At 35.4% G+C, this 18,836-nt stretch overlaps 1 protein-coding gene across 6 annotated transcripts in view; it reads left to right on the top strand.

Annotated features, from left to right (window-relative positions):
* LOC142336393 (agrin-like) overlaps window positions 1-18,836 on the top strand; it is a 156,785-nt gene that overhangs the window by 44,038 nt on the left and 93,911 nt on the right. For all 6 annotated transcript variants that reach the window (XR_012758902.1, XR_012758901.1, XM_075385192.1 and 3 more), the window contains 11 exons: window positions 299-479; window positions 848-939; window positions 1,761-1,862; window positions 5,065-5,193; window positions 7,669-7,908; window positions 8,392-8,573; window positions 8,732-9,002; window positions 9,742-10,038; window positions 11,753-11,887; window positions 12,746-12,826; window positions 15,075-15,254. Coding sequence is in view for 4 of the 6 variants with exons in the window: in XM_075385192.1 (XP_075241307.1) it covers window positions 299-479; window positions 848-939; window positions 1,761-1,862; window positions 5,065-5,193; window positions 7,669-7,908; window positions 8,392-8,573; window positions 8,732-9,002; window positions 9,742-10,038; window positions 11,753-11,887; window positions 12,746-12,826; window positions 15,075-15,254 (1,890 nt within the window). In the remaining 2 variants the exon portion in view is untranslated. The remainder of the gene's footprint in view (window positions 1-298; window positions 480-847; window positions 940-1,760; window positions 1,863-5,064; window positions 5,194-7,668; window positions 7,909-8,391; window positions 8,574-8,731; window positions 9,003-9,741; window positions 10,039-11,752; window positions 11,888-12,745; window positions 12,827-15,074; window positions 15,255-18,836) is intronic.

The raw sequence follows: 18,836 nt of genomic DNA, 5'->3' as shown, positions 1-18,836 counted from the left end.
TTCCCACTAAATAAACGTAAAAGATCGGAGTAGAGGGGATTTTGAAAGCCAATGGGTTGAGCAAAATTCTAAGGGAAAGATGAGCGGAAAGCTAAGGGTATGCGCGGAATGTTGATTTAAGAGTCGAATGAGTATACTTCGTTAGAGGATATGAGCAAAATGAGCGCAATCAAAATTGAAGAAATGATCTTAGTGATCGAAAAAGGAACGTGTGAAATGAGCGAAATAGGCTTAAACGACTTAAGCAATGTCACCTAACCAAGTGTTTGTTTAATTTTTTCTGCTGCTTTACTCTCAGATCCGTGTGAGGCGATGCGTGCTGACAATCTGTTCCCTTGTCCCCGAAACACAGGAGGGGTGTGCAGACTGGATGCGGCCAGAAAGCCCTTCTGTGCCTGCTCCTCAGACCAGATGTTCGAGTGTGCCACACAAGACAGCAACATCCCCGTCTGCACAAGCGAAGGAAAAACCATGACCAGGTGCATTGGCGTTAAAACAACAATAACAACATAAAATATTAATAAAAATTGACATGAAGCCTAAGAGAGACTCAAAACTATCAACTGCATAGATCATCAATTTCTAATATGAGGATTCCTAGATTGCCTTTTCCACCCAAAACTTAAGTTATGGCTGCAAAAAGCGCACATTTTTTTCGTATCGTACAAAATAGATAGAGAGAGGTTTTTTGTCTGCAACTAGCCATGAATTTTGCCCCTATGAAAAACAGCTACGAGAGAAAGTTACCGGAAGATGTAATTGGTCGCACTTTTGTTAACTTCTGACAAAATTTCGCTATCCATGCCCATGCAAATGCTTGGTTGATGATTGTAACCGTTGTTAACAGGTGTGACGCAGCGCAGTACGCGTGTGTGTACCAGAAGAACCTCTCTATCATCTCCAACTCTCCCTGCGAGGTCCTCAACTGGGGAGGCACGGGTAAGTGTAAAAATCAATCACCCTTTTTTGTCAAGTTATACAAGCCACTTCTTGACAACAAGGAGCTATGTTAAATGTTCAGAACTTAAAGATACATAGACAGGTCAAAATTAGGAGGTAAGAGAGAATTAAAAGTTGTCAATTTATGTAATATTTTCCGGCATTTATTGTCGGTAAAAAAATAAAAGGGCTTCATCCAAAGAATTCGTTGCATTTGAAAAATTAGACAGGTGAAGCGGAAAAATTGGAGCCGATGAAACAAAAAATTAACTTTTCATGTGTCGTTCATCGGAACAAATAAAAAATCGATCGATGAAAGTTTCGCAAAACCTAACATAACTATGAGGTTTAAAATTTTGGCTCATAAATTAAAAGCGAAACTTTGTATATAGTTCGGTTGTAAACACTACCTAATTTAAGACCGTCATATGAAAAGAATTTGGCTGATTTCTTTAGTTGTATGTAATGTATTCGAGTTAGAAATGTAATTAGAATAATGATTATTCACATTATTCTATTTCGATCGATCAAAAAAGGAAGTCTAACCCTGGATTGCAGGGTGTTAAGAATGGAGTTTTTGTTTTTAAAGACATCACAGTAAAAACATGTGAATTAAACATAGCATATTAAAAATCATAATGATAAATAGCTAAAGACAGTTTTATGATATCGATGACCTCAAGTCTGATTAGATATGGTCTATCTCTGGCAGTGACCAAGTTTCGGTATCATCACATAAAAAAAACCTGCTCGCTAAAAAAGCCCATTCGTTAGGACATTGCGACATTAATTTTTGTTCAAAAGCAACTTTGTGTGTTTAGTATGTGGAAAGAAGTGTCGGCATTACGCGACATGCAACGTCACAGAGGAACGCCAACTGAGATGTGTGTGCAACTTTGGCTGTGGCAACGAGTTCGCACCAGGTCTGTTATCCCATAAACGCTGGTCTTACATAATTTTGCGATAATTCAAAGCTGAATAATTCGAAATCAAAGCTGAATAATTCAAAATTTTGCGATAATTCGAAATCAAAGCTGTGTCAAATAGAGGGGCGGCAAAGCTTGATAGAGATACATTTGATAATTGTGTTCTGTAATGCCTCAGAAAAAAATTGTGACCTATCTGTTCAAAATTCAGAAGTAGACATGGCTGAAAGGTATATCTTGAAGTATTTTTCCTCAAAGTTTATACTGCAACTATCTTTTTATTACGTCATCTCTAAAACTCAATTGCGTTTTGTTTTTTAAGTTCTGCCAGGTCAGATTACTGCAATAAAGTCTGTTAAGTTTTGCATTTCGTTTCTTAATCGCACTCGTACATCTGAATAACTTTCGAGCAGTAGAACCATATAACGCCTATAAAATATGGGTTGTCCAGTAATAAAGCTAAAAACTGTTTTCAGTTTCCAGTTAAAAGTTAAAAGTTTTCAGTTTCCAAAACTAATTCATACGATTGCCATTTCAATAGTTTTTTTCAGCTGAAGGACTTTGCTGGTCAGAAACAAACTTCTTAAATTATTGTAGTCTCTGCTTCACTTGTATCATGGCAGATTCATTCAAAGTTCAAAGAGTATTGAAAAAAATAAATTTTAGATGTTCAAGAAAGCCTTTACAGCTTGATAAAAATTGGTGATAGTGAGTCGTTGTTTTCATTCCTGCTTTTATCAAATGAGCAAACAAGAGTTGGCTGGGCATCTTGATTCACTGAAGACTAACTATTCGTTTGAAATCTAGTTTCCCGTAAGATTGTTGAAATCAAGTTTCCGTTAGGTCCGCCAGGTAGCAGATCTCATCATTTAATCAACACCTGTTGCGATAATAGCAGTTAAATAAACTGCCAGTGTAATAAACTTTAGTGCCCGATTGACACTGGAAAAACACTTCAGCATTAGACTACGAGTTTATCACACTCTTTTATCGCCACTGTTACTATATAAACAAAGCCGATAAAAAAGTGGTGATAAAATCGTACTCTATTGATGGATACAGTTTGATAAACTTGTCTAAAAAACTTGTGTGGCGTGTGTGTAGTGTGTGCGGTTTGTGTAGCGTGTGTGTCGTGTGTGTGCCGTGTGTGCGTGTGGTGGGTGCGTGTGTGTGGTTTGTGTGTGGTGTGTTGTGCGTGTTATGTGTGTGTTTGCGTGTGTGTGTTTGTGCGTGTGTGTGCGTGCGTGTGTGTGCGTGCGTCTGCATGTGTGTGGGTGCGTGTGTGTATGTGTGTGTGCGTGTGTGTGTTTGTGTGGTGTGTGTGTGGTTTGTGTGGTTCTTTTGTGTTGCGTGTTTGTGTGTGTGTGTGCGTGTGTATGTGTGTGTTTTCGAGTGAGTATGTGTGTGTGCGTGCGTGGGTGCGTGTGCACGTGTGTGCGTGCGTGTGCGTGCGTGTGTGTGTCTGGTTGTTTGCTTGTGTGGGCCGGCGCGCGTATGTGTGTGTGCGTGTGTTTGTGTGTGAGCCTGTGTGTGTGCGTGGTTGCGTGTGCACGTGTGTGCTTTGAGAAACTTGTAGTCTAAAAAAATTTGTGTGGCGTGTGTGTTGTGTGTAGTGTGTGTGTGTGTGTGCGGTGTGTGTGTTGTGGGTGTCGTGTGTGTGTGTGCGGTGTGTGTTTGTGTGGTGTGTGTGTGGTTTGTGTGGTTCTTTTGTGTTGCGTGTTTGTGTGTGTGTGTGCGTGTGTATGTGTGTGTTTTCGAGTGAGTATGTGTGTGTGCGTGCGTGGGTGCGCGTGTACGTGTGTGCGTGCCTTTGCGTGAGTGTGTGTGCGTGTTTGTGTGTGTGAGTTTGTTTGTGTACGTGTGTGTGTGCGTGTGTTTGTGTCTGTGTGTGTGTAAGTGTGCGTGTGTGTGCGTGTGTGTTTGTGTTTTTTGTGAGCGTGTTTGTGTGTGGTTGCGCTTGTATGTCTGTGCGTGTGTGTGTTTGTGTTTGTGTGTGTGTGTGTAAGTGTGTGTGTACGTGTGTGTGTGTGTGTGTGTGTGCGTGCGTGTGTGTTTGTGTGTGTGTCTGTGTGTAAGTGTGTGTGTGAGTGTGTGTGTGTGTTTGTGTGTGTGCGTGTTTTTATGCGTGTGTGTGTGTGTGCACGTGTGTGCGTGCGTATGCGTGCGTGTGTGTGTGGTTGTGTTTGTGTGCGTGTGTGTGTTCGTGTGTGCGTGTGTGTGTGTGTGCGTGTGGGCGTGGGTGTGTGTGCGCGCGTGGGTGCGTGTCTACGTGTGTGCGTCCATTTGCGTGTGTGTTTGTGTGGGTGTGTGTGTGGGAGGGGGGCGCGCATGAGGACAAAACGAAGAACAGATCCGAAGAAATATCACTTACCTTTGAAAATGTAATTGTCCACAAAAAATGAAAATGAATAACCAATAAAACTGTGTTCAATTTTGAAATGATCGCAACAGGTGTTGATTAAAAAAATTACCACACGGTTGTTATCGCCCTCGAAGTTATCACAACACCTCGGCTTCGCCTCGGAGTTTGATAACTTCTCGTTGGCGATAACAACCGTGTGGTAATATTCATTACTTCATTTAAATCGGTGACTGATTCTCTCTCATCAAATCAATACAACAGGATCTTTTTATTTTTCTGAATGTTAGAATATTCTTGAATGTGTTTTGTCATGAACCTAAATAGTTTTGATTGTTGGCTGTTTGTTTTCGGAAATATCTCCTTATCTCGTTTTGAATCGAACTTCATGTTTTTAGAACATGGTGGTCAGATGTTAATGATTGGCATTAGCGTCAAATTTGTCTAAAAAAGCGCAGTTTTTCTCACAGAGTGTTCGCTCTCAAAAAATTGTTTTTTTTTCTCTTCCAGACTTAGAAAAAAAATTAAGTTACGCTTAGAAGTCGCAATTTGAAAGTCGCTTTAAAAAAATTAGTATAATTATAGTACTAAAAACTATTATAACTTCTTTTAATATTAACCATATAAACTCAATTGTTTATATCGAAATTTATTATAAAATTGCGAATTTCAAAGGTAACTAAATTATTTTTGATTCTGAAGAATACATGACATTTTCGGTACCAAAATTTTCTGGTTATACTTTTAAAATTTTCAAGATCATGATTCATGCAAAATGATACGCTATAACTGCATGTTATTCAAAAACATAGTTCATTTCATACTCTGAATCAATTTTAGTGTGTGGGAGGACCTCTGATGGGTCCCTGCAGACCTTTGACAACATGTGTTTGAAGAGACTACAGGAGTGTACCACTCAGACTTATATTGAGACTCTGTTCTACGGAGTGTGCGACAACTTTGTTCCAAGTTAGTCCAAACTCTCGGTCAACTGTAAAATTACTTTAAGCACCTTGTCATGTCAACGCCGTTTTTGAACAAAAGTATTTTGCATAAATCATTACAAAACCCAAGGCAGGATTCTTTGTGAGCTGCTAAATTACTCCAGAAAACTATTTATTATAGAGGGAATATAACTATCTAACTGTCCTCATTTTCGAAGACTACTGCTTTGTATTAAAGCGATTGATGATGAGATTAAATTGTAAATTAATTGAGTGAAAATTTGCTGGAATGGAAAAATGCCATGAGGTCTAAAACAGGGGGTTTAACTCTAAAATGAGAGGATCAAATTGTTTTAAGAATACTATTTCATCAAGGATTGAATTAGTTATTGACATTTGACAACTACTGATGTTCTACCATCCGTGACTTCGTGACTTAACCGATATTTTAGTAAACGACAAAGGTATGTTGGGGAATAATGGTAATATTTGAATTGTTTCAAAAACGTTTGCATTGTTTTTCGAATTCTTGCACGATGTCGACACAACTCTTCGTCCTCAAATATCTCTTCATACCAAGTGTGACCTAAAGCACAATTGAGAAATTGATTTAAAAACCACAAACCTTTGAAAATAGTATGCAAATCTAACAGATGTCATTCCAAAATGCACAGTAAAATCGGAGGAAACCAAACCATATTAATTTGCACAACACATAGTGAAACTTTATCAAACTTTTCTATTAATTGTAGACATCTGCTGAAAAAGTTAATGGCGCAATTAAAATCAGGTCGAAAAAACTTCAACTTTTCATCAGTCGTGTTTAAGAGCACCAGTGATTTAGCAAAATTTATGATGTAAGTTTGTGTAGAATTTTGTATGTAGCTCAGGTTAGTATTCGGGGATACACTGCCATCCAGAATTCCATACGAAAGGTCTTTTATTTGGTGGAAAGTTTTTCTTTAAAGTTACTTAGGGTCTCGCTCTGCCTCAGGCTCCGAATCAAACTCAGCTGCTCAAAAAATTTAAATTGATACAATTTGTCGGAACAGCAAGCAAATGTAGGTATAGCTTATTCAAATTTCAAGCAACCAAAATGAATTCAAATTAAAGAAGTCAATGGTTCGAAATTAATCAAAGATCCCACTCTCTCAAACGAATTATTCAAGAAGTTAATTTCTTCAACATTAGCTTCAAGAATCTATCGTTCTTGGCTCTCAATTTTCTATACTAAAGTTATTCTTCTCTTCAGAAAATCCAACTGTACTCCACAGCCAATTCTAGTCTCTTTTTGATGTTGTTGCTTATGTTTGAATTCCTCTATAACAAGTCACAAGGAAATTACTGAGAACAGCAAACACTTTTTTTATTAATTAGAGTGAAACTTTTTTTTCCACTTTCTTATCAACTTACTGTAATCTATTTCTTCAACCGACAATTAATCTGGGTTTTCTTATCAAAACTAGCAGTTGTCTTGAGGAACAAAAAAGGTCTTGTTCTTGATTAAAATTTCTAACTTTAAAAGGTAAACAATAAATCAATTGCTATAACATTAAAAAAAAACAAATTTTGATAGATATTCTTTTGCGCTGTTACGTCCTAAGAAGGTGTTTGACTGAGATTTTGCCGTAAAATCTCAGAATTATGGTTTTCTAAACATATAAATTTAAATTTTCGATTCCCTGTAACAAAGATTTTTTGTGAACGATCTAATGAAAATGAACTTTTTTGGACCTTGTAAAAAGGAAACTTTTTTATTTAAAAACTATTGACGTATTGAAGTAAACGGGAACTGGAAAAATAGATGTAAAATTACCGGAATGCGATGTTGACGAACAGTTTTAATCATAGAATTTTCATATTAGATATCATCGACTTCATACATTTCAAAGTCGTAAAAAGTTTCGTAACCAGTTTGTCATAAATGAATGTCGTTTAATTGTTCTATTTTCCTAGTTCTATGATTACGACTTTTTTTACCAAATGGGAGTTCTTTGTTATCTAACCCTCCATAGTCAACAAGCTGGAGGTAATTAACAAGTCTTGGTTTCTGCGTGAGACCTCGTGAGCTTAAAACAAAACCTAATGCAATTTTCTCCAGCTTAAGAAAATGTCAATCGATGTTCTATTTCCATGACATTTAAAATATCGAAATCTAGAATAAAATTTCGCATAGGCACGAAACAAAACACATACCAAAATGAACCAAAACGAAGAAACGTAAATAAAATATACAGCACTTGAGAGATAGTCCCCCATGAGGGTCACAAGGACAAAAGGAAAACCAAAGAAATTTTTTTAAAAGTACACTTTCCAAAATCTACTAATCGATTCAAAAAATATGAATGTTCAACCGGTATTAACTAAAAACTTTATGTCGGTTTTTTGTGATCTTCAGTTGATATTTCTGTGCATTTTTCTATGTGTTAGAACAGAATCAATTAATCAATATGGCATTATTCCTACAACCCTATTTGACAATGGATGATATTTTTTCTAGCCTTGAACCCGTGCAACAGAGTCACATGTTCCACACGTGGACCGGGCAAAATCTGTGTCGTGAACAGAAAAAACGAAGCAGAGTGTATGTGTCGTGAAGACTGCTCGACAGCAAGATTTTCACCAGTCTGTGGCAGCGATCTTGTTACTTATGACAGCCAATGTGAATTGGACAGAGTCAATTGTTTACAAAGGAGTTCTGATAAACAGATTGTGTTGGTTTCAAACTCACCTTGTCCAGGTAAATTTTACAGCCCTTCCGTCGTTCCTAAATCCAAGAGAAACCCAGTACAAAATCAAAGGTAATTTTGGGGTGCCATCAATTGACCCCAAGTCTATATTTTACCGCTTAAATGTTGTAAACCTTGATGGTTTCCAAAAAGCTTGAATAATTCGTAACAAAAAAAAAATCAAGCAACCAAAAAACTTAGAAATAAAGTTGAATTCAGAGAAACTCAAGATAGCAGAAAAAGACAGACAATAACCGGCCCAAAAAACCCCTCCCCCCTCCCTCCCGCCCAGACTCAGGATCTCGCCTTTGTCATGGTGGCTTGTTTGATCAGAGGTCACTTTTTTACGAAACTTTCTTACTCGTTTCTCTGAAAATTTTCGGGAAATCCAAAAATTTCATTAACTCAGTCATTTCAAGTACCAGTAATTCCTGTCTACTGTTGTTTTGTTGATTTCAGTTTGTTCATTTAAAAGTTGTTTGGGTTTTGTTCAGATCTCTGCATTGGCCGACAGTGTCGGAACTATGCCAAGTGTCAACTGGTGTCTCTAAATGCGACCAGTTGTGTCTGTCCTGACCTGGACTGTAGTCTGTGGCCATCGGCTCCTATCTGTGGTACAGACAATAAGAACTACAGCAACCTGTGCTACTTGAGAGACGCATCGTGCAGAAACAAGGTTCATAATTTCAATTCCAAAACTCCTTAATCTGGATTTTTCTTCTTGTTCGATTCAATGGTGTGATCCGGATTAAGTTTCTGAATATTATTTTAAAAAACGATTTAAAAAATTTTTGAAAAATCATTGGGTCACATTGAAATTCCAACCCACTTTAGGTCGACATCGCAGTGTCACTTGAGGGATTCTGCCCTCCTGACCTTTGTGAGAATTACCAATGTCCCTTCTTTGCCGACTGCTCCAGCCGCAATCAGAAGCGAACTTGTTCATGTCCTGATTCATGTGATCAGGAACTATTTGAGCCTGTCTGTTCAACACAGGGCGTCACCTACAATAACATGTGTGAATTGAGAAGGGAGGCGTGTAAGAAACAAAGCAAGGACATTCAAGTGAACAATAAAGGATTCTGCAACGAGAAGTTTGCCTTAGGTATGTTTCGAACACTTTTACAGATGCTTTCTGATAGATCTGAATTAAAAAAACCGCCAGGATTTTGGAAATGGCAAATGAGCATTTTCACCGGGAATTTAAAGATATTAACATTTTTGAGGGTCTTAAATTTTTTTTGAAGGTTAATGATCATTTTTAGTGATATTTTTGGATTGACATTCATTTTCAGGTGACAGCTTTTCCTTGCAAAATTCTTATTGAAAGCGCTAAAGCTTGCTTTTTGTTTTCCAAAAACGCAAAAATACGGTGGAATCAAATCTTGAAAAGAGCTATCGGTTTATATCTTTCATAAATGCTTAGAGTTTATCATTTCCTAATCATTTTCGTTTCTATCTTTAGCCAAAGCTCAAGCACTATCTTCTCACTTGAAAAAAAAATCAGGGGTTTAAGCATTGAAAATATCGGTCATATTTTAAGTTAAGGCCAATCGTCTTTTGTAGAACTTTAAAGTGGTGAGTTTAATAAGTGTTCGACGATTCTCGATCATAGTCAGTGTTAGCTCACTAGATTTGAACTCGAGTTCTTTGTTATATTCTTGCCCCGTGGAAAAGTTCTAGCACTCTTGTAAAAGTTAATTTACTCCGCTAAAACACAAGACATAATTTATACAATTAAAACAATAGAAACGCAAGATTTCGAAAGATACACTTATTGACTGTGTATGATGACTATGATATTGCTGTTACTCGGGAAAAATTAAAAGGGTGTTTTTGTTCAGAGCAATGCAGAAAACGGTGCAGCTTCCCTCGTGAATGTCTGAAGTCAGGCAGATCTGGTCAAGTGGAATGCCAGTGCAAACCCTGTGCTTCATCAACATCATCATCTTCAGATCAATCAGCCGAAAGCCGGCCAAGCGGTATTGCCACTAAACCCAAAGCAATCACATTGGATGAGAATTCAATATGCACTGAATCTGGTCTTGCATTTGCTAACATGTGTGAATTGAGATACTCAGAATGTCAGATGAACCAGACATACAAAATCACGAGCGACAGACTTGTTTGTGACATCAAAAGTAGGTCAAATCTAAACGCCTAATGTCAAAATAATTGTTTCAGGCGGAAAAATGATCGATTTTTTTTCATTATTCACGCCGACTGTCCCTTATTAACGTTTTATGAACATTGCTATATAAATGCAGAACTAAATTTGTTTTGCTGTTAATCCGAATAACAAATTTATTTGTTTAGTCTTGATCGTCTGATCAGAGTGCATTCGAGAGAGAGAGAGAGTGCGGTCTAATCAGAACTTTTTTCAGAGCCTGGATAGACTTTTTAGAACCCAGAGGTCCATATGAAATTACACTCTAAAAATTTCTCGTGTGAAATCACACAATTTTTTCTCGTGTGATGAAAAATCACATGATTTTTTTGTGTGAAAAATGCGTCTCGTGTGAATTCACACGAGAAAATTTTCTTCGTGTGATGAAAAATTACACGATTTTTCATGTGAATGAATACATCAGGAAATGAAGCAATTTTTTTTAAAAAAAATACAGATTTTTTCCTCGTCCCAATTTCCTTTAGAACAGAAGGCTGATCTGATCTATCAATGGTATTTTCATGCTACATTGGGCTCTTTTTAGTGATTAAAACCAAAGATAATACTTTTAAGTGAAAAAATGGGGTAGAGTGGGCCATCTAAATTTATCTCGCCAAAAAAATTTGTTTCCAACGCTGATTTTGAGTGACTGACAACTCCACTTCGTAGAAAATCTCATGTTTTAGCAACTTGATTGTTTGTTTGCGCAAAAAAATTTTCATAGCTGGAGAAAATAAGCTGGAAAAAAATATTACATGAGAAATCATGTGAATTTGGCCAAAAAATCGCGTATTTTTACCCGATTTCTCGCGTAAAAGGAATCACACGATAAAAGGTCGATTTATACGAGAAATTGTGTAAGTTTACACGATTCTCTCGGGTTTAACCTCAGGATTTTTCGTGTGATTCACACGATAAATCATGTAATTTTCATGCAATTTTTCATGTGTTTCAAACCAAGATTTCATGTTTTTTCACACGAAAAATTGTGTGTTTTTCACACGAAAATTTGGTTGAGAACACACGAAAAATCGTGTGAATTTTACGTGATTTATCGTGTGAATCACACGAGAAATCCTGCGGTTAACCCCGAGAGAATCGTGTAAACTTACATGATTTCTCGTGCAAATCGACCTTTTATCGTGTGGTACTTTTTACGCGAGAAATCGGGTAAAAATACACGATTTTTTGTTGAATTCACACGATAATTTTTTAGAGTGTAGCGTACGCTACAAAAATTATTAGCCTGTTCTGGCTACTAATGAAGTAAACATAAAAAGAACTGCTTTCTTCCGCGAGTCGACTTTTAATCATCTGAAAGTGACATTTTTCCGTTTGTGCCCCCCTGCTTAGTCGGTGCATATTATTTGCACCCCCCAGACGCACGTGCCATATTTTTACATATGATTTCTATGTAATCGCTGGTGCTCTATAACAGGGGAGAGCATAACGTACCGGGGGGGACACAAACGGAAAAGATCCCATTTTAGTATAGACGTATATTTTCAATTGTAATGACCAGTATCACCTTTAATTAGGCGAAGCAAACAGCTATCAGTGCAATAAAGCGCACTCTTTTTTTCACACATTGTATGGAAAGTTTAGCTTTTTTCACGAGCGCTATAAGGAGGACTTAGACTTCACGAGGATCATTAGATCCGATAAAAATAAGGTATGTTCATTTACAGACTCATGTGTTGGGGACGATTCTTCGTTGGTGTACAGAGACAGTGAGGAACTCGGAATGAGTATCTTCAGGTGTAACAATGACTCTCAATGTCCAACTGGATCCTTCTGTGAAAGGACAACATGCTGCAGTATCAGTAAGTCTCCTCGACACCTATGAGCATGTATGTGGCTAACATGTCCAGCGTCAATGGTTAAACTATGAGCATGTATGTGGCTAACATGTCCAGCGTCAATGGTTAAACTATGAGCATGTATGTGGCTAACATGTCCAGCGTCAATGGTTAAATTGTTGTTCAGAAGTCCATTTGCTCAAGAAAAGATTTGAGGATCATGAAACACAAATAACTTTTATCTGCATTTTTTCATAAATTTATGCCCCACGGGATCAATTTTTTCTTATATTAATAAATCGTAATTTACATGAATCTAATTTATTTTCATCTTTAACGAAACAGAGATTATGATCAATTTTTGAAACGGTTCCTTTACATTTATTTCACAAAAGTTTTGACAAAAGAGATTCAGGGCTAAAAAATCCTAAATAATAGAACATAAAAGTCGTGTTAAGACAACAAATACTCTAAGTAGGTTCTAAAGAGCAACTCCATGAGTAAAATTGAGTCATCTTAGATAAAATCCCACTGAAACACAACCGTAATATTCTTTTGACAAGATTTTCATAAGGTTGTAATTATGATATGCCATGATCTCTACCCTACCAACCTGAAAGATCTGGTCTTGTGATTCAAGAAATGCGCTATATCAGCTAGATTTTCTCCAGCATTATAAACAATTGTTAGCAAAATTTATTATACTTCAGAAAGATTTTTCTGATGTATATCAAAATTTGTTAATAATGTCAAAATCACAGTGACTTTGGAAGGTGTGACAACCGTCGTTTCACTTGATTTTTATGAGGGTCGCCAATATATTCTGTCGTCAATCTATTTTTGTCAAGCTTTCATGGTCCTCATAGTTATAACGTGTTTCAGAGTCATACATGCTGAAGATTTCTCCTCCCTGCTCAGAGAGGGCCACAGGTTGCTGCAAAGACAATTACTCCCCTGCTAAAGGTTACAAAATTTTTGTTTTCTCCGATACCCTATTTCAGAAATTGTCGTTTTAAAACGTAAAAAGTCGTCGGTCTGTTCGGTTTTCAGTTAGACAAAAACAACGAAAACCCCTTCTTCGGTATCGTCAGTATATTCGGTTTTTGAAACGTAAGAAATCGTCGGTATATTCGACTTCTTAGATTCAGTATGTTTGGCTGAAAACGTAAAAAGCTCTCGTATATTCGGTTTCAAATTGCTGGAAATCATGAGAAAATGACATATGTAGTTCATACTTGATTTCTCATGATCCAGTTGGTGTGATTTAATGAACTGAATTGCCATCATTTTTCAACAATTCTGTTAAAATTTTAACCTGAAAAACAAGCAAAGATTTACATTTGTTCACCTAGTTTTATAAATAAGCTGAGGAAGAAAGTCAATCAGTTTTTGCATCTGAGCAGACAATTTGGAAATTTCATAGAAAACGCGTTATTATCATATTTTGCTCTTATTTGGGAATCGTTGAAAAAAAATGTCTACTATAAAAATCCAAAACCACGCATTTTTTTGTGATATTTTGGTGATACTTTTTTTGTCATCATCAAATGAACAAGCAATTGAGATTGAGTACACATTTGCACTTGTCAATTTATCATCACAAATGAACACTTGTTCGCAGATTGAATAAATATAATTTCAAATTTTGCGTTCAGATACATTATCTTTTCATGAATTTAAAACTCCACGAATTGTATAATTTAGGGCATTGTTTTTTGTTAACCACAAAAAAGTTGTTTGCCAACTCTGCTTACCTACAATGATGTGTGAGTGCTAAAAAATCATACTGCTTGTTTTCCATATCATAGTGCTTGCTTTCTTACGGCATTTTATATATCTCGTTTTACAGGCATCAAACTTTCAAAACAATTTTACAACGAATTTATAAAAGTTTATGCGCAATTTTTAACGGCATCAATTTTTTCGTTCACAAATAATACAATAAACATCGTCGCATTTTTATTAACAAATCACATCAGGTTGACTTCTTAGTAAAAATTAACGTATTGCAATCTTTTTTTGCTAAAAACTGAAACAAAGTACATAAAATAATTTAAAATGTTTTGCACCTCTTTCACAAAAAAAAGAAGATAAAGAAAGCGAAACGAAGTTGAGCAAAAGTTTACTGGCGGGTTTTTTGTTTTATTTGGGTTAATAGAATTTTTTTTTATTTGTTCTTTATTAAACGAGGTGGACTTTACTGCTCTGTTGAAGATATAAAGCACTGGAATTAAAAATGGTGGTCAACAAAAAAAGAAACAAAACAACCGCAATCTTTCTCGTATTTTGTTAATTTTTCGCTTAGTTGGATAATATTGAGAGCTCTTCAATGAATGTTTTGAAAAGCAGCAGTCTGGAAGCAATATGTTTTAAAAACAAAACCAATTTTTTTTTGTTTTTAATCAGAAAGAAAGTGCAGGGAATTCCCCGACTTCAGAGAAAGGAATGCAGAAAATTGATGCGTGAAAAATAAGAACCCCAATTATAGGTAATATCCAACTTTTAAAAAGGGCATCACGTGCTGTTTTTATCAATTAATCCGAATTAACTGGCGATCATGTGAGCAAAATTTTTTCAATAAAATTTTATTCCAAAAATCAACTGAATTTTATGATAACAAATTCTGCTCAAATTATATACTTGTTGAATACAAATAAATTGATACCCCAGCTGTCTCTTTATCTTTATCTTCCAGTCAAATAATTTTTGGGACAAGTTTTGTCAAATAACACATTTTTGAAAAATTTGACTCCGAAATTTTGATGAAATTCAAGATTTACTTTTTACTTAAATTTTTTTGAGAAAACAATTTCCTCGTAGAATAAATTTTATCACGTTTGGGTACAAACACGTTTTAACAGACGGTTTTTGGTCCATTCATCATTTTCCGGTCTTGTTTTGGAGTCATTTGATATTTTGGTCTTAAAATGTTGATGTGTATTTCGTGCCCAAATTTCTGCTGGTTCATTTAAATTGTCTACGTACTGTTGTTAATCATTTCTTAAAAAGATTTTTGCAACAAAATTCACATAGTGGAATTTGGTTTGGTCATTTTATGGTAAGAAAATTTCCATCATAAAGTAGTACATAGCATTTAATGGTGAAATTTCTCTTGGAGTGATCAAACCGGCTTTTGCTCCATCTTGAAGAAGAGAACGAAGTATGTTCGTATTTTGTTTTCTTTGAAATGAATTAATAAGTTGTACTGTAGGTTACAACTACGAAGGATGTCCTGAATACTGTGACTGTGACCCCTACGGGTCATACTCTGACCTCTGTGACGATAAGGGTCAATGTCTGTGCAAGCCAGGCGTGGGTGGCAGCAGGTGTGACTCCTGTCTGGCTAACTATTGGGGCTTTGAGAAGAGCGTCTACTTCGGAGGCTGTAGAAGTAAGACCAAAATCATTTCATGCGCGAAGCTCACCCCAGTGATTCTGGAATTTTTATCGTGTAATATCTGATAAGGTACTGATCAACAATTTTTATCGTGCAAGATCTTATCTGGTCTTACACATAAAAAATCTGCCCTACGTGAACTTTAATCTTGTAAAATCTGATAAGATACTTATCAGATCTTATAATAATTCAATTTTGCAGAATTGTTATCTTATAAGATCTGATAAGAATCTTATCAGATCTTACACGAGAAAAGTTCATGTAGGGTAGAATTTTTATCTTGTAAGATCTGACAAGACATGTTTTAATGATTTCAATATAACCGTATAACGTAGTCAATTTCATTGAACGTAAAAAAAATAATCTGTCAACTAACCAATTCTGAAACAAAAAAATGTTTGTTGATTCTATTTTGGCGGTTTTATTCGGAGTGTTAACTAGGTACTCTGGCTACAATAACGTTTTTCACGGTATCTTATAAGTCTCAAAAAACAAAATGGATTAATTTTCTCTTTCTTGCTCTAATACTTAAGTGTTGCATGCTGTAGTTTTTTGGCTACTGCTTGAAAGCAACAACTCTGAATTGTCTTCAATATGAAGAACATGCCATACTTAACGAATTTTTTTCGTATAAAATCTGATTAAAATCTTATCAAAAAATGAGTCGAGTCATAGCTTTCTGAATGTTTATCTTTAGAAGATTTTAGAAGATATGACTCATTATCAAAAAATGAGTCATAGCTTTCTGAATGTTTATCTTTAGAAGATTTTAGAAGATTCTTATAAGATCTTACACGATAAACGTTTTTTTTCAGGCAGAATTTTTATCGTGTAAAATCTTGTAAGGCAGGATTTTCGTCTTGTTAGATCTGACAAAAAAACTTTTATCGTGTAAGATCTTATCAGACGTGATAAAAAAATTTTTATCGTGTAAGACCTGATAAATTGTCTTACAAAGTCTTAGTCAGGAGAAGCATAATCTTATAAGTACTTAAAAGACAATTTGTTTGAAATTTGTAAGCTCTTACGCGATTAAAATTCTCAAATGTCTGGAGTCGTTCAGTTTTTTACTACATGGGAGATTTAACAATTTAATGTAGGCAATTTTTGTGTCGGCTTACTTTTACTTCGGCGTTTACCTCCGCAATTCATGAACCTCAATAGGGGGGGGGGGGGGGCAAACGGAAAAGATCCAGCTAGATAAAATCTATTTTCTGCGTTTACCTAGATAAAACATAATATTTGCTATGAGAATGCTGATCATGAGTATGATATTTTGATGATAGAGGGAAGTGATTGTCATTAAAAAATTTATTTCAAAAAATATCAAGTTTGTTTACATGTGTGATTCGTTAGCAAAATTGTACCATATGACTTTGAATAGCGGCAATTGAAATCCAAATAGCTTTTTTGGTTTTTCATAGGGATCCTACAAGCATAAACAAGTAAAATGCCCCGTAGCCACCTCTATAGATTTCTTGTAAACCCTTGGAAAGAATAGTTTTACGCAGAAAATAGCCAAGGTGGTGGTGGTGGTAGTGGTGGTAGCTGTTCTGCTGTGTTAGGGAGGAGGGGGAGGTTGGTGGTGGTGAGTGCCATTGTTACAATGAGACTAAACAAATAACTGGAACAAATAGTTAAATGTGAAAATAAACATTTCAGCATTTCTTTTCTACAGGCCTCAAAAAAGACGCAAAATTTTGCACCAAAACAATTTAAAGCCGTAAGCTAAATAACATTCAGTTGCAATCTGACAGTTGAGAGACATGTTCAGACATGAATTGCACTCAAAGAACAAATTTAAAGTTGTCTAAAACCAAGAGCGACGTACGTCAAAAAAATGCTACGACCACCAATGTGTAAGGTTCGCTACTGCTCTGATTAGGCCGTACATAGCTCTAATGAAACTCTAATGAGTTTGCTGTCCTACATTAGTACTATTTGTCTCAACTCTGCCGGGTGCACTAATCAACTTGTACTTGCAAAAGTAGTCCTCTAACTACTTTTCAGAACGTGTTTACTTGAACATGTGTTTGATGGCATATCAAATTTAATTTTTTCCGGAGGGCCTTCCAATAATTTTTGGATATATGTTCAAAATTATGGTAATTATAAAATTATAAAAAAGGGGATCTCCTGAGACAAGTAAAAGGGAAAAGGAAAAACTAACTAAAAAATTTGCTCAGCTCAATTTTTTAATTTGTTACATAGGCAACCTATATAAAAGGTTTATCAACAGTTTAACGATTTTGTCCTCCTCTACAAAGAGTACAAAAATGTTTTCAATCATTGACTTGTCGAAATACAACAGTTTGTGAATAACTGTTCAGTTCAACAGTTTTAATCCTGCGCTGTTTATTTTAGCTCTCGTCTCCAATCTTTTTTCCAGACCTTTTTATCACGCATTGTTGAATCATAAAAAACCATAGTTTAAAAGCTTGCCAAAAATGGACTCCATATATTTTAAGGAAAAAATCAATTAAAATTTGGTCTGCCAAGATAAATATTACAGAAAGAAAAAAAACAGATAAGTAATCAAAATTGTTCACCTTGTGTCATAGTCAATCATTATGTGCAGAAAATTAAATGTTTACAGTAGGCACTGTAATATTTGAAAAAAAACTCACCATTTGCATTCTAAAAAACCAACTTAGGAGAATCAGGGTTTAATTGATCACGCTGTGCAATTTCTAATGATTTTAAATGACCTTTCAGAAAAATAATTACAATTCTTTCTTTTTAGATTTATACTAAAATTCAAATATCTTTCCATTCTTTTTGATAACACAGATGTCTGAATTCTGTTTTCGAATTCAGATACTTTTTGGTTTTTCCATGCGACTGAAGAAAATTATAGTTCAACTAAATATATTGTTTGCTGATTTAATTTTGCTGTTATTCGCACCTATAATTTGAAATGACTACGTTCCTGTTTTTGCTGTTTTTAATTTTTTAGGTTAATTAAGTTTTCTTCTGATTTTTTATGTAAACAGTAATTAAATAAATTTTGTATATTTCTTGAACAGCCAATTTTCTGACCGTGGTTTGTTTATCGGTGTTTTTCTCTGACGCGATCAGTCTTCATTGAAGCGTAGGCAAAGTTTATAGAAAGGTATATCAACAGTTTAACGATTTTGTACCCCTCTACAAAGAATACAAAATCATTTTCAATCATTGACTTCTAGCAATACAACATTTTTTGAACAGTTTTAATCCTAGTCTGTTTACTTTAGCTCTCGTCTCCAATTTTTTTCCAGTTCTTTTTTATCCCGTATTGTTGAATCATTGAAAACCAAATTTCAAAATTTTGCCAAAAAATGGACTCCATATTATCTTTTAAAGAATTACTTTAAATTAATTAAAAGGTGGTCTGCCGAGATAATTATACCGGCAAAAAAAATTCCGATAACTAATCCAAATGGTTCATCTTTTGTCATAGTGAATCATTATGTGCAGAAAACTAAAATTTTACTGTTGCACTGAAATTTTTGAACAAAAATGCACCATATGCATTTTCAAAGAAACAACTTAGGAGAATCAGGGTTCAATTCATCACGCTTTGCAATTTCCAATGAT

The sequence above is a fragment of the Convolutriloba macropyga genome, chromosome 3 (assembly GCF_964194025.1).
Source record: "Convolutriloba macropyga chromosome 3, txConMacr16.3, whole genome shotgun sequence".
NCBI lineage: Eukaryota > Metazoa > Xenacoelomorpha > Acoela > Convolutidae > Convolutriloba > Convolutriloba macropyga.
The sequence above is the reverse complement of the archived record's forward strand: the minus strand, read 5'-3'. Positions and strand labels throughout refer to the sequence as shown.